This window comes from Hyperolius riggenbachi, chromosome 12 (assembly GCF_040937935.1).
Source record: "Hyperolius riggenbachi isolate aHypRig1 chromosome 12, aHypRig1.pri, whole genome shotgun sequence".
In the NCBI taxonomy this organism is placed as follows: domain Eukaryota; kingdom Metazoa; phylum Chordata; class Amphibia; order Anura; family Hyperoliidae; genus Hyperolius; species Hyperolius riggenbachi.
This window is the reverse complement of record NC_090657.1, coordinates 159,744,707-159,757,149: the sequence shown is the minus strand read 5'-3', so window position 1 is coordinate 159,757,149 and position 12,443 is coordinate 159,744,707. Positions and strand designations below refer to the sequence as shown.

Sequence of the window (12,443 nt, the reverse complement as noted above, 5' to 3'; positions counted from 1 at the left end):
TTTGTACAGGGTTAGGTGTATCTTTTATTTATTTATTTTTTCAATACGAATTCACAGCATGAATCACGTGTTTAGGAATTTGTCTATGGATATGTGATCCTCTTTTATATATATTTTGCACAGTGTATATTGGTATCGTAATGTGTATCTATTTGGCGCTAGGCACTTTGTACTTGACACTTTTGCATTTGGCACTTTTTTGGCCTTCCCTATACATTTTCTGATTATTGTGAATTATTAAAACATTTTTTGTCTGAGCTGGAATATCAATTACTATTGATTTAAATCGGGAGATTTTAATTGATTTTAATATTTGTTTTATTTGGAGTGTGAAATAAAGTTGTATATACTCTTGCATCACATAAGTGTAGAGCTGTTTTTGAAATTCTTAATCAGGTGTTGACCTAGATTGGCTGTTTTTCTTGGAGTTTATGGATATTTCATAGCCAATTGGGTGTTTTTTCAGACATTGGCAATATTCGCTCATCTAGTTTTTGAATTCACTCCGCTCTTCCAATGAACTTCGCCTAACCGCCCCCCGCATCACCTAGTCCCATGCACACCTCCAGGACTTCTCAAGAGCTGCTCCAACACTATGGAACTCCCTACCTCCACCCATTAGGGCAGCCCCCTCCTTCAACATCTTTAAGAAAGCCCTCAAAACTCACCTTTTCACTCTGGCCTACTACCCCTCACAAGTGCTCTAAACCCACAGCTGAACTCTGGTCTCCTACATCTCGTGTCCCTACCTCTCCCTTTAGATTGTAAGCCTTTGGTCAGGGTCCTCCTCCTTTTGTGTCCAACCTGATCATGCACCTCCATTACTGTACACCCATGCTATGCATCTGAGTGAACCTAACTTGCCTAATCTCCATGCTCCCCTCCAGTGACTGACTAAGCATTACCTTGTACCCATACTGTGTTGCGTGATCTGGTCTTTCTTGTATTCAGGTATTGTCATTTTGATGTATGTCACCCCCAAATATTGTCTGTAACCTAAATTAATGTACAGCGCTGCGTAATATGTTGGCGCTTTATAAATACAATAAATAAATAAATAATCACCACATAATCAGGTATAACATCTGTATTATTGGTGATACTGCAGATCACCAATAATAAGAAAATCTGTTCTGGCTGACACCGATCGTTACAATTATATGTGTAAATTGTAATGTAAAAAATATGTAGATGTAGTTTTACTATTTGGCCACATGATGGCCACCTTGAGTTTTTTTCCCCTCCTTGTGCTTCTCACTAAGCAGAAGCACAAGGAGAATGCGGAAATTTTTACGGGCAGAAAGACTGAAGCCTCTTGTAAGAGCGCTTCGGTTTTTCTGCTGGGGACACGGATCAGTGATCGGGAACCATGTTCCTGTTCACTGATCCCAGGGCTACCGGGGGACACCACGGGCGCGCTTGCGAGCGTGCCGAAGTGCGGCACTGCAGCAGAGCAGCCGCCCAGACTTGAGCTTCACGTCCGGGCAGCAGAAATGGTTAAAGAGAACCTGTCATGAAAATCTTAACATTTAAAATACATACAAATAAGACGTACATTTATCCCAGAGTGATTTAAGCCATAAATTGCTTCTCTCCTATGTTGCTGTCACTCACAGTAGGTAGTAGAAATCTGACATTACTGAGAGGTTTTGGGCTAGTCCATCTCTCCACAGGGGATTCTCAGCATGGCCTTTATTCTTTATAAAGACATTCCCTGAAAAAGATTTATACAAAGATGCTGACCAGCATCCCTGTTCGCAGTACACTATTTTGGCAGTTGGACGAAGCAACTGCCATTCACTATGTGCTTTTAAAAATAAAGAAAACCCTGAGAACCCCCCTATGAGAAGATGGGCTAGTCCAAAATCTGTCGGTAATAAAAGATTTCTACTTCTTATTGTAAGTGACAGGAACACCGGAGAAAAGTAATTTATGACTCATTTTACTCTGGGAGAAACGTACTTCTTATTTGTATGTGTTTTAAATGTTAACATTTTCGCGACCATTCCTCTTTAACCGCTTGCCGACCACCCACAGCCGATGGGCGGCGGCAAGGGCTGGGCCCAAACGACTGCAATACCCCCATCGGCGGCGGGCGTGGTTATGCGGTGATCGCGTCATGCGTGACGCGATCAGCCGACGGTGACAGGCTCCGCCCCCTTGCGCAGTAACCCGCCAGCTGTTCGGAAGCGCCGGCGGGTTACTAGCTGCCCGATCGCCGCATACAAGGGGCCTGATTCACAAAGCGGTGCAAACACTTTGCACGCCTGTGAAAAGCCCTTTATCACGCCTTAACTTAGTTTAGGCGTGATCTGAAGTAACTCGCGCAAAGTTTTGCGCGTGCAATCGTGCATTAAGCCCTATGGGACTTTGCGCGCTGCGCGCGCAAAACTTTGCGCAAGTTACAGCACAAAGCGGTGATAACTTTGCTAGTGCAAAGGTTATCACGCCTAAAGTCTTCCAGGCGTGATAACTGAGTTATCACCGCTTTGTGAATCAGGCCCAAAGTGTATAATACGCTTTGTAATGTATACAAAGCGTATTATACAGGCTGTCTCCTGCCCTGGTGGTCCCAGTGATCGAGGGGCCACCAGGGCAGGCTGCAGCCACCAGGGTAAGCACCCAAGCACACTGATCTGCCCCCCTTCCCTCTGATCGCTCCCACAGCACCCCTCAGACCCCCCCCCCCCCCCTGCCCACCCCTCAGACCCCTGTTTGCACCTAATCACCCATCAATCACTCCCTGTCACTATCTGTCAGCACTATTTTTTTGATTAGGTCCTAAACTGCCCCCTGGGGGCTCCTGATCATCCCCCCACACTCTCAGATCCTCCCCAGACCCCCCCCCCTGTACTGTATTCATCTATCCTCCCCTGTAATCACCTGTCAATCAGCCGTCAATCGCCCCTGTCACTGCCACCCATCAGATCAGACCCTAACCTGCCTCTTACGGGCATCTGATCACCCGCCCGCACCCTCAGATCGCCCGCAGACCCACCCTCAGATCACCTCCAAAGTGCATTGTTTACATCTGTTCTGCCATATAATCACCCACTGATCACCCATCAATCACCCCCTGTCACCACCTGTCACTGCTACCCATCAGATCTGACCCCTATCTGCCCCTTGGGCACCCAATCACCCGCCCACACCCTCAGAACGCCCTCAGACCCCAGCCCTGATCACCTCGCCAGTGCATTGCTTGCATCTATTCCCCCCCTCTAATCACACCTTGAGACACCCATCAATCACCTCCTGTCACCCCCTAGCACACCTACCCATCAGATCAGGCCCTAATTTGCCCCGTGTGGGCTCCTGATCACTCGGCCAAACCCTCAGATCCCCCTCAGAACCCCTCCCGATCACCTCCCCAGTGCATTGATTGCATCTATTATCCCCTCTAATCACCCCGAGACACTCATCAATCACCTCCTTTCACCCCCCTAGCACTCCTATCCATCAGATCAGGCCCTAATCTGCCCCCTGCGGGCTTCTGATTACCCAGCCAAACCCTCACCCCACCGCAGTGACAGATTTTTTTTTTTCTGATCACTGCTGGTCTCTAAGACTTAATTGTGGCTGAGACCAACTGTTATGCCACACAATGCGCAACCACCAATCCAAGAAGCTACCATGCCCAGCCTTTTCGGTGGAAACCACTCCAAGTTTCCGAACGTAATTTTTTGGGGCCTTCTCCTTAACATGGGTCTAGTCAAAAAGAATCTATTGCAGTCTTATTGGTCTACGCACCCAATACATCACATGCCCATGTTCTCTGCTGCCATGTCCAGGTCACGATTTGAGAACAGGAGGAGGAGACGCAGCCATGCACCGTGTGTTCAGTGACAGGCTAAGGTAGCGTCCTGTGCACTCGTCTCCTGCTGTGTGTTTCCCCCATGCCCCAGATAGTACCATGTCTGTAGTGCTCCTCCTCCCACTTCACACTGCGGGAACTTAGTGTAGCTGAACTCTTGCACAGGACAGAAGGAAAACCGAGAAATACACCCTGAATTTAGAAAGTTTAGCCTGTGTAATTGGCTCTCCTTCTGTTTCACATCACTACCATTTTAGATAGGACAGATAAGCTCATTTGAAAGCACTGGATGTTAACCTGATGTCTGCTTCCAAGAAAGCAGAAAGTAGACACACTGCAGATTTATTACAGGATTTGTATCAGCTGTAACAAAGAAATGCTTTTCTTTAAAGGTTACTTGCTAAATTATGTTGTTGTGTATCTTTTAGAGCAGAGAGGAAGTTCTGAGTTCAGGTTGGTTTAAAAAGGGACCTGAGCACCTTAATCTGAAACAATCTCTTCCTGATGCTAGGTACACACAATGCACTTATGTGACAGATTTACTATCCGATCGATTATTCCTAACATGTCCAATCTGATTTTCGCACCATTTCCTATAGCAGTAAACAGAAAATCGGAAACCAGATCGGACTTGGAAATTGTCAATCTGACCGTAAACCTGTCAGAAAATTGCATTGTAAATCCCAGACCTGGAAACGATTACCACTCTCCCTTATCGGGAAAATAAATATATTTAAAATGATTTTTCTACCAAAGTTTCTCTGTTATACGTAACTCACCAATCTTACTTTCCAAAAAGTTTTTTTTAAAAATCTTCACTCCTTAATATCTACATTTATCTGGGCAGGACAGGTCCCAAAAATTGCTCTTAATACCCTACAATTGTCTACAGATCAAGGTGGTCTTGCCCTTCCCAACATGCAATTATATTATTATGCTGCAATTTTGGTCACAACTCGTTGGTGGTTCGCCCAAGACAGTTACAATCCCGCAGTCGTGACTGAGGCGGCCCGCCTGGGATCCTATGAAAGGCTCACTGTGATACCATACAGAGGCACCACAAACTATGAACGCTGCACAGCACCTATGCAAACAGTATGTAAGGTCTGGGCAGAGGCAAACAAATTTATTGGAGCTGGTGAGCTTATCTCGCCATACACTCCTATCTGGGAGAACCCTAACTTACCTCACTTTACTCAAATCCCTGACCCTAGGGTGTGGGCTAAAGCAGGAATTAAAAATTTACAGCATATTGCTCGTGATGGATTACTGATACCATTCAACGACCTGAAACAAATGTTTCCCATCACGAACAGGATGTTTTTTCGCTATTTACAGATCCGACATACCTTTTCGACACAATTTCCTAATGGTGCTCCTGACCTTGTACTTAACAACCTTGAAAGTATTCTGCTAACACAACACCTTGAGAAGCCCCTATCCGCTATCTATTCAGCTTTATTAGCTAAAAATAATGGGAAAATACTCCGGTGTCAAGGAAAATGGAATCTTGATATCACAGGCTTAGATGATACTGATTGGGAAGATATACTAGAGGACTTTGTGAAAACTCCTATCTCAGCTAGGGATAGCTTAATTCAGGTCAAATTTCTTCATAGAACTTATCTTACCCCTGTGCGAATGCATATTATATTGTGATTCCAATAGTGTAATTTGCCAAAAATGCTCTTCCGAAAATGGCACCTTTCTGCACATGTTCTGGGGGTGTAGTAAAATCCAGTCCTTTTGGACCAATATTTTTACTATTATTAATGAAATTCTGGAATCTCATTATGAAATGACTCCTGCTCTGGTATTACTGGGCTTATTTGAAGATCAGACATGCAGTAAATCTGTACAATATCTAGTCCGTATGTTATGCTTCTATGCACGCAAAGAAATACTAAGGGTTTGGAAAGGTAATACTCTACCATCTATTAGCTATTGGAAGCGCACCATTAATAATGTCCTCCCTTTGTATCAGATGACATATAAAAATCGCAACTGCCCACAACGCTTTACTAAAATATGGGCACCATGGTACAATAATGTTACAACAGCTGGTACCGTTATGGAGCAATAATTCGCAGTAATCCTGCACTATGTCGTTTGGGAATGTGAACTGTGAGCACGTTTATGAGTTGTCCGGGGTTGGGCTCAGTCTCCTCTTTCCCTCCTTCCTTTCTCTATTTTCTTTATATTTCTTCCCCCTTTCTTCGCTCAACTTCCTCCTCTCTTCAGGCGTTGCTCTCCTACACCATATACTTATGCTATAATGTTATATATTCATGGCGCAAAGGTCAATCTGTGCTTCTCACTCTTAACTTGGCCTGGTGGCGTCACCTTATACGTATATAATATAATATAATATACTGCATTATGTTAATAACTTCTTGTATTTTTGCGGATATGATACTGGGAATGTGTTACTTAACTAACTGTAGTCTCCTACCTGTAGGGGCACAACGCTATCTTTCTCTGTAATGTGTTTTTGTGTTTTTAAAAATAAAATTGATCTGTTAAAAAAAGAAAATTGCATTGTGTGTACTTAGCAGGTAGATCGGCTTGCCTCCTCACCCTCCTTTTATTCTGTAAGCATAGTTGCACTGGCCTTGCTTTCCCCCCCTCGCACGCCACCCGGCTACTTTTTCGTGCCACCCGGCTGGAAAAAAATTCTGGGGAGAACACTGCAAGTAAATAAAAATACAAATCCACTTACCTGGGGCTTCCTCCAGCCCATGGCAGGCAGGACGTGCCCTCAACGCAACTCCGAAGGCTCACGGTCTTCTCCGGTGGCGCGCCAGGCCGGCTTCCAGGTCGGGCTCTTGTGCGCTCCAACGTGCGTCTCACGCGGGCACACTGACGTCATTGGACGTCCAACGGACTGTACTGCGCAGGCGCAGAACTACTGCACCTGCGCAGTACAGCCTGGAGGACGTCAGATGACGTCATGCGCTCGTATGTCCCGCTATGCAGGACATCCCTGCATCGGCGGTTTGCAGCGCATTGGGACCGCCGCAAACCGCCGATCACAAATTCCGGGGCAAAGCTAGACTGAATGCTCAGTCAGAGATTTTATCAGAGCTGATAACAAGAAGACTAAGGAGTGAAGGATGAAACAAAGAGCAGAGTAGGTGTTTACTGTCATGTTCCCATTGATATATATGGTAAAATACATGAAGGTGCGTCGTCTCTGGTTTTCTTTAAACCATACCAGTTGCCTGGCAGCCCTACTAATCATTCTGGCAGCAGTAGTATCTGAATCGAAAACCCGAAGAAAGTATGGGGCTAAACCAGTCAGACTTCCGTCAGAAACAAGTGACCTGCATGCTTTTTCATTGTCTGTGGCTAAAAGTATTAGAGGTAGAGGATCAGCAGGACTGCCAGGCAACTGGTATTGTTTAAAAGGAAATAAATATGGCAGCCCCAACATCCCTCTCACTTCAGGCTCCTTTTTAACCTCTGCATCCACTACCTTGTGGCAAATGAGCTTCTGATCTCTAGGTTTCAAAATCTTCATCCACTCTTCAAATAGTTGACTAACCAATTCTCTTTACTCCTCATGACCTGTGTCTGATACATTTTCGGTGTCTGCTGTGAATTGAGCTTATTGTGTAGTGATTGGTAGAGTTCAGGACGTTTCCAGTTTCACTGTAGCTGAGTTTTGTAAGATCTTTAAATTGTGGTTTTCAGTTAAAGAAAATGGTGCATAGATGACTTTAAATCTCAAATGCACTATTTGAGAGGAGGGAATGGGACTGAAACCGAGAACTCTAATAAACTGTCTGAATACTTTCAAGTGTGACCATTTTTCTTTGCCAAATGCAGGATGTTGTATAGAAGAGGTGTATCAACATAACCATGCAGGAGAGAAGTACCGCATTCTGGAAACGAAACATGACTACATCCAGTGGTGAGTTTACAAACTGGAGTTCCTTTAAGGTGGTAGCTGAGTAACATGGAACTGATTTTATAGCAGCCCTTTGACATGATAAAATGTAGTACCCTTCAGGCCATGTTCAGTGGTCAGTTGTGTTGCAGAATAATTCTGCACGTCAGCCATCCAAATCTATGGGCCTGTTCACAGTACTGCCTTGTAACTGATCACATTATTCTAACTCGCTGCATGCATGCAGGCTTTGCATTAAAGTATGTGCCCAGTTTCTATTGCAGTCCACACACATTATAATGTGTGCATTATGCAACTGACCACTGTGAACCTAGCCTCAATCTTACTATCATTTAATGTGCTTCTTGGGTTTTCTGAGCTGAACAATACGTATTGTAAGAACAATACGTATTGTAAGAATGGCATGCCATTGCTCTGCATTCTCCATAGCTCAGTAGTACCAAATTAAATAGTTTAACCACCTGAGCGGTCTGGACGAGCTCAGCTCGTCCAACACCGCCGGAGGCTGCCGCTCAGGCCCTGCTGGGCCGATTTACATCAAATAAAAAGCAGCACACGCAGCCGGCACTTTGCCAGCCGCGTGTGCTGCCTGATCGCCGCCGCTCTGCGGCGATCCGCCGCGAGCAGCGGCGAAAGAGGGTCCCCCCAGCCGCCTGAGCCCAGCGTAGCCGGAACAAAAAGTTCCGGCCAGCGCTAAGGGCTGGATCGGAGGTGGCTGACGTCAGGACGTCGGCTGACGTCGATGACGTCACTCCGCTCGTCGCTATGGCGACGATATAAGCTCATTGCGGCCTTCCTTGTTTATTCTGGGCGCCGGAGGCGATCGGAAGATCGCCTCCGGAGCGCCCTCTAGTGGGCTTTCATGCAGCCAACTTTCAGTTGGCTGCATGAAATAGTTTTTTTTTTATTTAAAAAAAACCCTCCCGCAGCCACCCTGGCGATTTAATCAGAACGCCAGGGTGGTTAAAGGACAACTTCAGTGAGAAGTATATGGAGGCTGCCATATTTATTTCCTTTTAAACAATACCAGTTGTCTGGCAGCCCCGTTGATCTATGTGGCTGCCATAGTAAATAACACCAGAAACAAGCATGCAGCTAATTTTTTGTCAGATCTGACAATGTCAGAAACACCTGATCTGCTGCATGCTTGTTCAGGGGCTATGGCCAAAGGTATTAAAGGCAGAGGATCAGCAGGATAGCCAGGTAACTGGTATTGTTTAAACTGGAATAAATATGGCAGTCTCCCTAACTCGCCATAAAAGACGCACTTGTCGTTATCCTGACCCATTGCTGTTTTTTATACTCCTCGTTTATTGCCTGATGAAGCAGGTTGAGGACCGTGAAACGCATTGCAACACTTTTCTGAGTATGTCAATACAATTTTGTGATTTTGAAAGTGACAGTTCTGTGTCTGCTTTGGGGAGGTAAGTCCACCACTGCCTCCTTTGCATATTTTAAAAGTTTTATCTTATTTTATTCTTTTGGCGCCTCTGCTCAATATATATGTTACAGCCAAAACCAGAAATCGGCCAAAGCGGGAATTGGCCGGCCATTTCTAGAACTGGCCGGTTTGACGTCCAAAATGCTGGGAATTTCTGACATTGGCCGGCCAGTTTGCAAAATGGCCAAAGTCAGTCAGCCAAAGTCCAAAACGCACAAATCCCAGAACATCCCGGGTCCTGTCCAGCACCATGAACGGCACTCGGAACTTCCTCTCTGCTCTGAAAGATACAGCATAATAATCTTTTTAAAGAAAAGCATTTCTTAGTTAGAGGTGATACAAATCCTGCAATAAATCTGCAGCATGTCTACATCCTGCTTTCATGGCAGCAGACATATTGTTAACATCCTGTGCTTTCAAATTAGCTGCTCTGCTGTGGCAGTCAGGTGACACAGGAGAGATCAAATTACAGTGGTGATTAGTCACAGATGAGGGTGAATTAGGCAGGCTATACTCTCTAAATACATACAGGGTGCTTTTTGCTATGTTTTCCATCTGTCCCGTGCAAGAGTTTAGATCCGCTTTAATGAAGCAGACATATTTAACATCCTGTGCTTTTAAATTAGCTGCTCTGCTGCTGTAGTCAGGTGACACAGGAGAAATCAAAATGCAGTCGTGATTAGTCACAGATGAGAGAGAATTAGGCAGGCTAAACTCTCTAAATACATACAGGGTGCGTTTTGCAAGGTTTTCCTTCAGTCCTGTGCATGAGTTCAGGTCCACTTTAAATTAGGCGGCTGGAGCGGCGCACTGCTCGGGAAGAGGAGAAGATAGAGAGAAGGCAGAAGGCGGAGAAGGAAGGTGGCTGGGAGAAGATGCAGAGAAGACAGAAGGCGGCCGGGAAAAGATGGAGAGCAGACGGAAGGCGGCGGGGGAATCTGCTGCAGCCGGCAGCATACAAGCCAGCCCCGGGTCCATACAGGAAGCGAAGAAAGCAGCTGCAGCATGAAAGGAAGCCCTGGGTCCTTGCTTACAGGAGAGGAGGGCAGACTAGGGGGAGAACAATTACGCGGCAGCAGCAGGCTCCGGAGAGCTGAAGGGAACAAAGAGTAGGTCATTTGCGGCAGGGAACGGCACTGTGGAACTTGGCCGGCCACATCTAGCCATAATGCATTCTGGCCGTTTTGCACACTGGCCGGATCAGCTGGCCACTTCACATTTTGACCGGCCAGAACCCGAAGTGGCCAGACTTCGGGTTCTGGCCGTATCATATATAACTCTTGTTACAGTTATCCTTTAAATGCAATTTTGTGCGATTGTAATTTTACGTGCCTAATTAGTTCACAAACCATTCTGAAGAGTTGGTACAGGGAAATATAATATGCAGCACGTTTCCCGCAAGGGGAGGACCCTACTGTACCTTTTTTAAAATGAACCTTTGAGTATGTATTACAATGAATACAGTTAGGTCCATTTGGTCAGAAACCACTTTTTTCTAATTTCGGTTCTGTACATTACCTCAATGAATTAAAAATGAAACCACTCAGATGCAGCTGAGTGCAGACGTTCAGCTTTAATTCAGTGGGGTGAACAAAATGAGTGCATAAAAATGTGAGGCCCCTAAAGCATTTTTTTTTAACACAATCCCTTCATTTTAGGAGCACAATAGTAATTGGAGAAATTATATAACTGGGAATCAATTAAATACTTGGTTGAAAACCTTTTGCTGGCAATGACAGCCTGAAGTCTTGAACTCATGGAAATCACCAGATGTTGGGTTTCTTCCTCCTTAATGCTATACCAGGCCTTTACTGTAGTGGCTTTCAGTTGCTGTTTGTGGGGCTTTTTGTCTGAAGTTTAGTCTCCAGCAAGTGAAATGTATGCTCGATTGGGTTGAGATCAGGTGACGGACTTGGCCATTCAAGAATTTTCCACTTCTTTTCTTTAAAAAATCCACATACCTCGGGCTTCCTCCATCCCCTGCTCCATTCTGTGCCCTCGTCGCAGCTCCACCAGGTCGGCATCTTTCTGCACTTCAGCATACGGCTCACTGAGTCGCACTGACGTCATCCGGGCAGTACTGCGCAGAACTATTGCCCTGGTGCAATACAGTCCGGATGACCTCATCGCTACTCTGAGAGCCGCTTGCACAGTGGACATCCTGCGCCGGAGGGGACCCCGGACCACTAGCATGGAGCTGAGCGAGGGCACAGGACAGCTTGCAGGGACTGGAGGAAGCCTCCGGTAAGTGGATTTTTTTATTTTTAGGTTGCTTGGATGCATCCTTTTATAAGCTCATGGGTTGCTTTGGCTGTATGTTTTTTGGGTCATTGTCAATCTGTATCATGGAACACCTCCCAATCAATTTGACTGTATTTAGCTGGATTTGAGCAGACAGTATGTCTCTGAACACCTCAGAATTCGGCTGCTTCTGTCCTGTGTCGCATCATCAATACACTAGAGTACCAGTGCCACTGGCAGCCAAGCTTCCACTGTGTTTAATAGATGATATATTATGCTTTGGATAATGAGCCGTTTCATGCTGGCATGCTTTGGATAATGAGCTGTTCCACACTTTCTCTATACTTTTGCTGTAATTCTGGTACAGGTTGATCTTGGTTTCATCTGTCCAAAGAATGTTTTTCCAGAACTTTGTTGGCTGTGTTTTTTTTTTTTTTTTTTTTTTTTGTTTTTTTAGCAAAGTCCATTCTAGCCTTTCTAATCTTGAGGCATATGAGTGGCTTGCACCTTGCAGTGCACCCTCTGTATGTATTTACTTTCATGCAGTCTTCTCTTTATGGTTGACTTGGATATTGATACATCTACCCCCTAAAGAATGGTGTTCACTTGCTGTTTAAGGGGTTTCTCTTAACCATGGAAATTATTCTGCAATCATCTACCACCACTGTTGTTTTCCGTGGATGTCCAGGTCTTTTTGCATTGCTGAGTTCACCGGTGCTTGCTTTCTTTCTCAGGATGTACAAAAACTGTCGATTTTGGCACTCGTAATATTGTAGCAATTTCTTGGATGGGTTTTTTAAGGATTGCTTTCTTTCACTCTCATGGAGAGCTCCTTTGACCACATGTTGTCCACAGCAAAATCTTCCACATGCAAGCACCACTCCTCAAATCAACTTCAGGCCATCTATCTGCTTAAGATAATGACACAACAACAAACTGAGTCAATTGTCCAATTTCTTTTGAGCCCCTGAAACAAAGGGATTGTGTTGAATGCTTTTAGTTGCCTCACATTTTATTAAATTGTTTTTGTTCACCCC

At 45.1% G+C, this 12,443-nt stretch overlaps 2 protein-coding genes across 28 annotated transcripts in view; one reads left to right on the top strand and one right to left on the bottom strand.

Moving 5' to 3' along the window:
* GATA5 (GATA binding protein 5) overlaps nt 1–12,443 on the bottom strand; it is a 2,064,317-nt gene that overhangs the window by 2,007,608 nt on the left and 44,266 nt on the right. The gene's annotated exons all lie outside the window — the stretch shown is intronic.
* LOC137541556 (opioid growth factor receptor-like protein 1) overlaps nt 1–12,443 on the top strand; it is an 84,561-nt gene that overhangs the window by 45,853 nt on the left and 26,265 nt on the right. For both annotated transcript variants that reach the window (XM_068262894.1, XM_068262893.1), the window contains exon 5: nt 7,643–7,727. In XM_068262894.1, the coding sequence (XP_068118995.1) occupies nt 7,643–7,727 (85 nt within the window). The remainder of the gene's footprint in view (nt 1–7,642; nt 7,728–12,443) is intronic.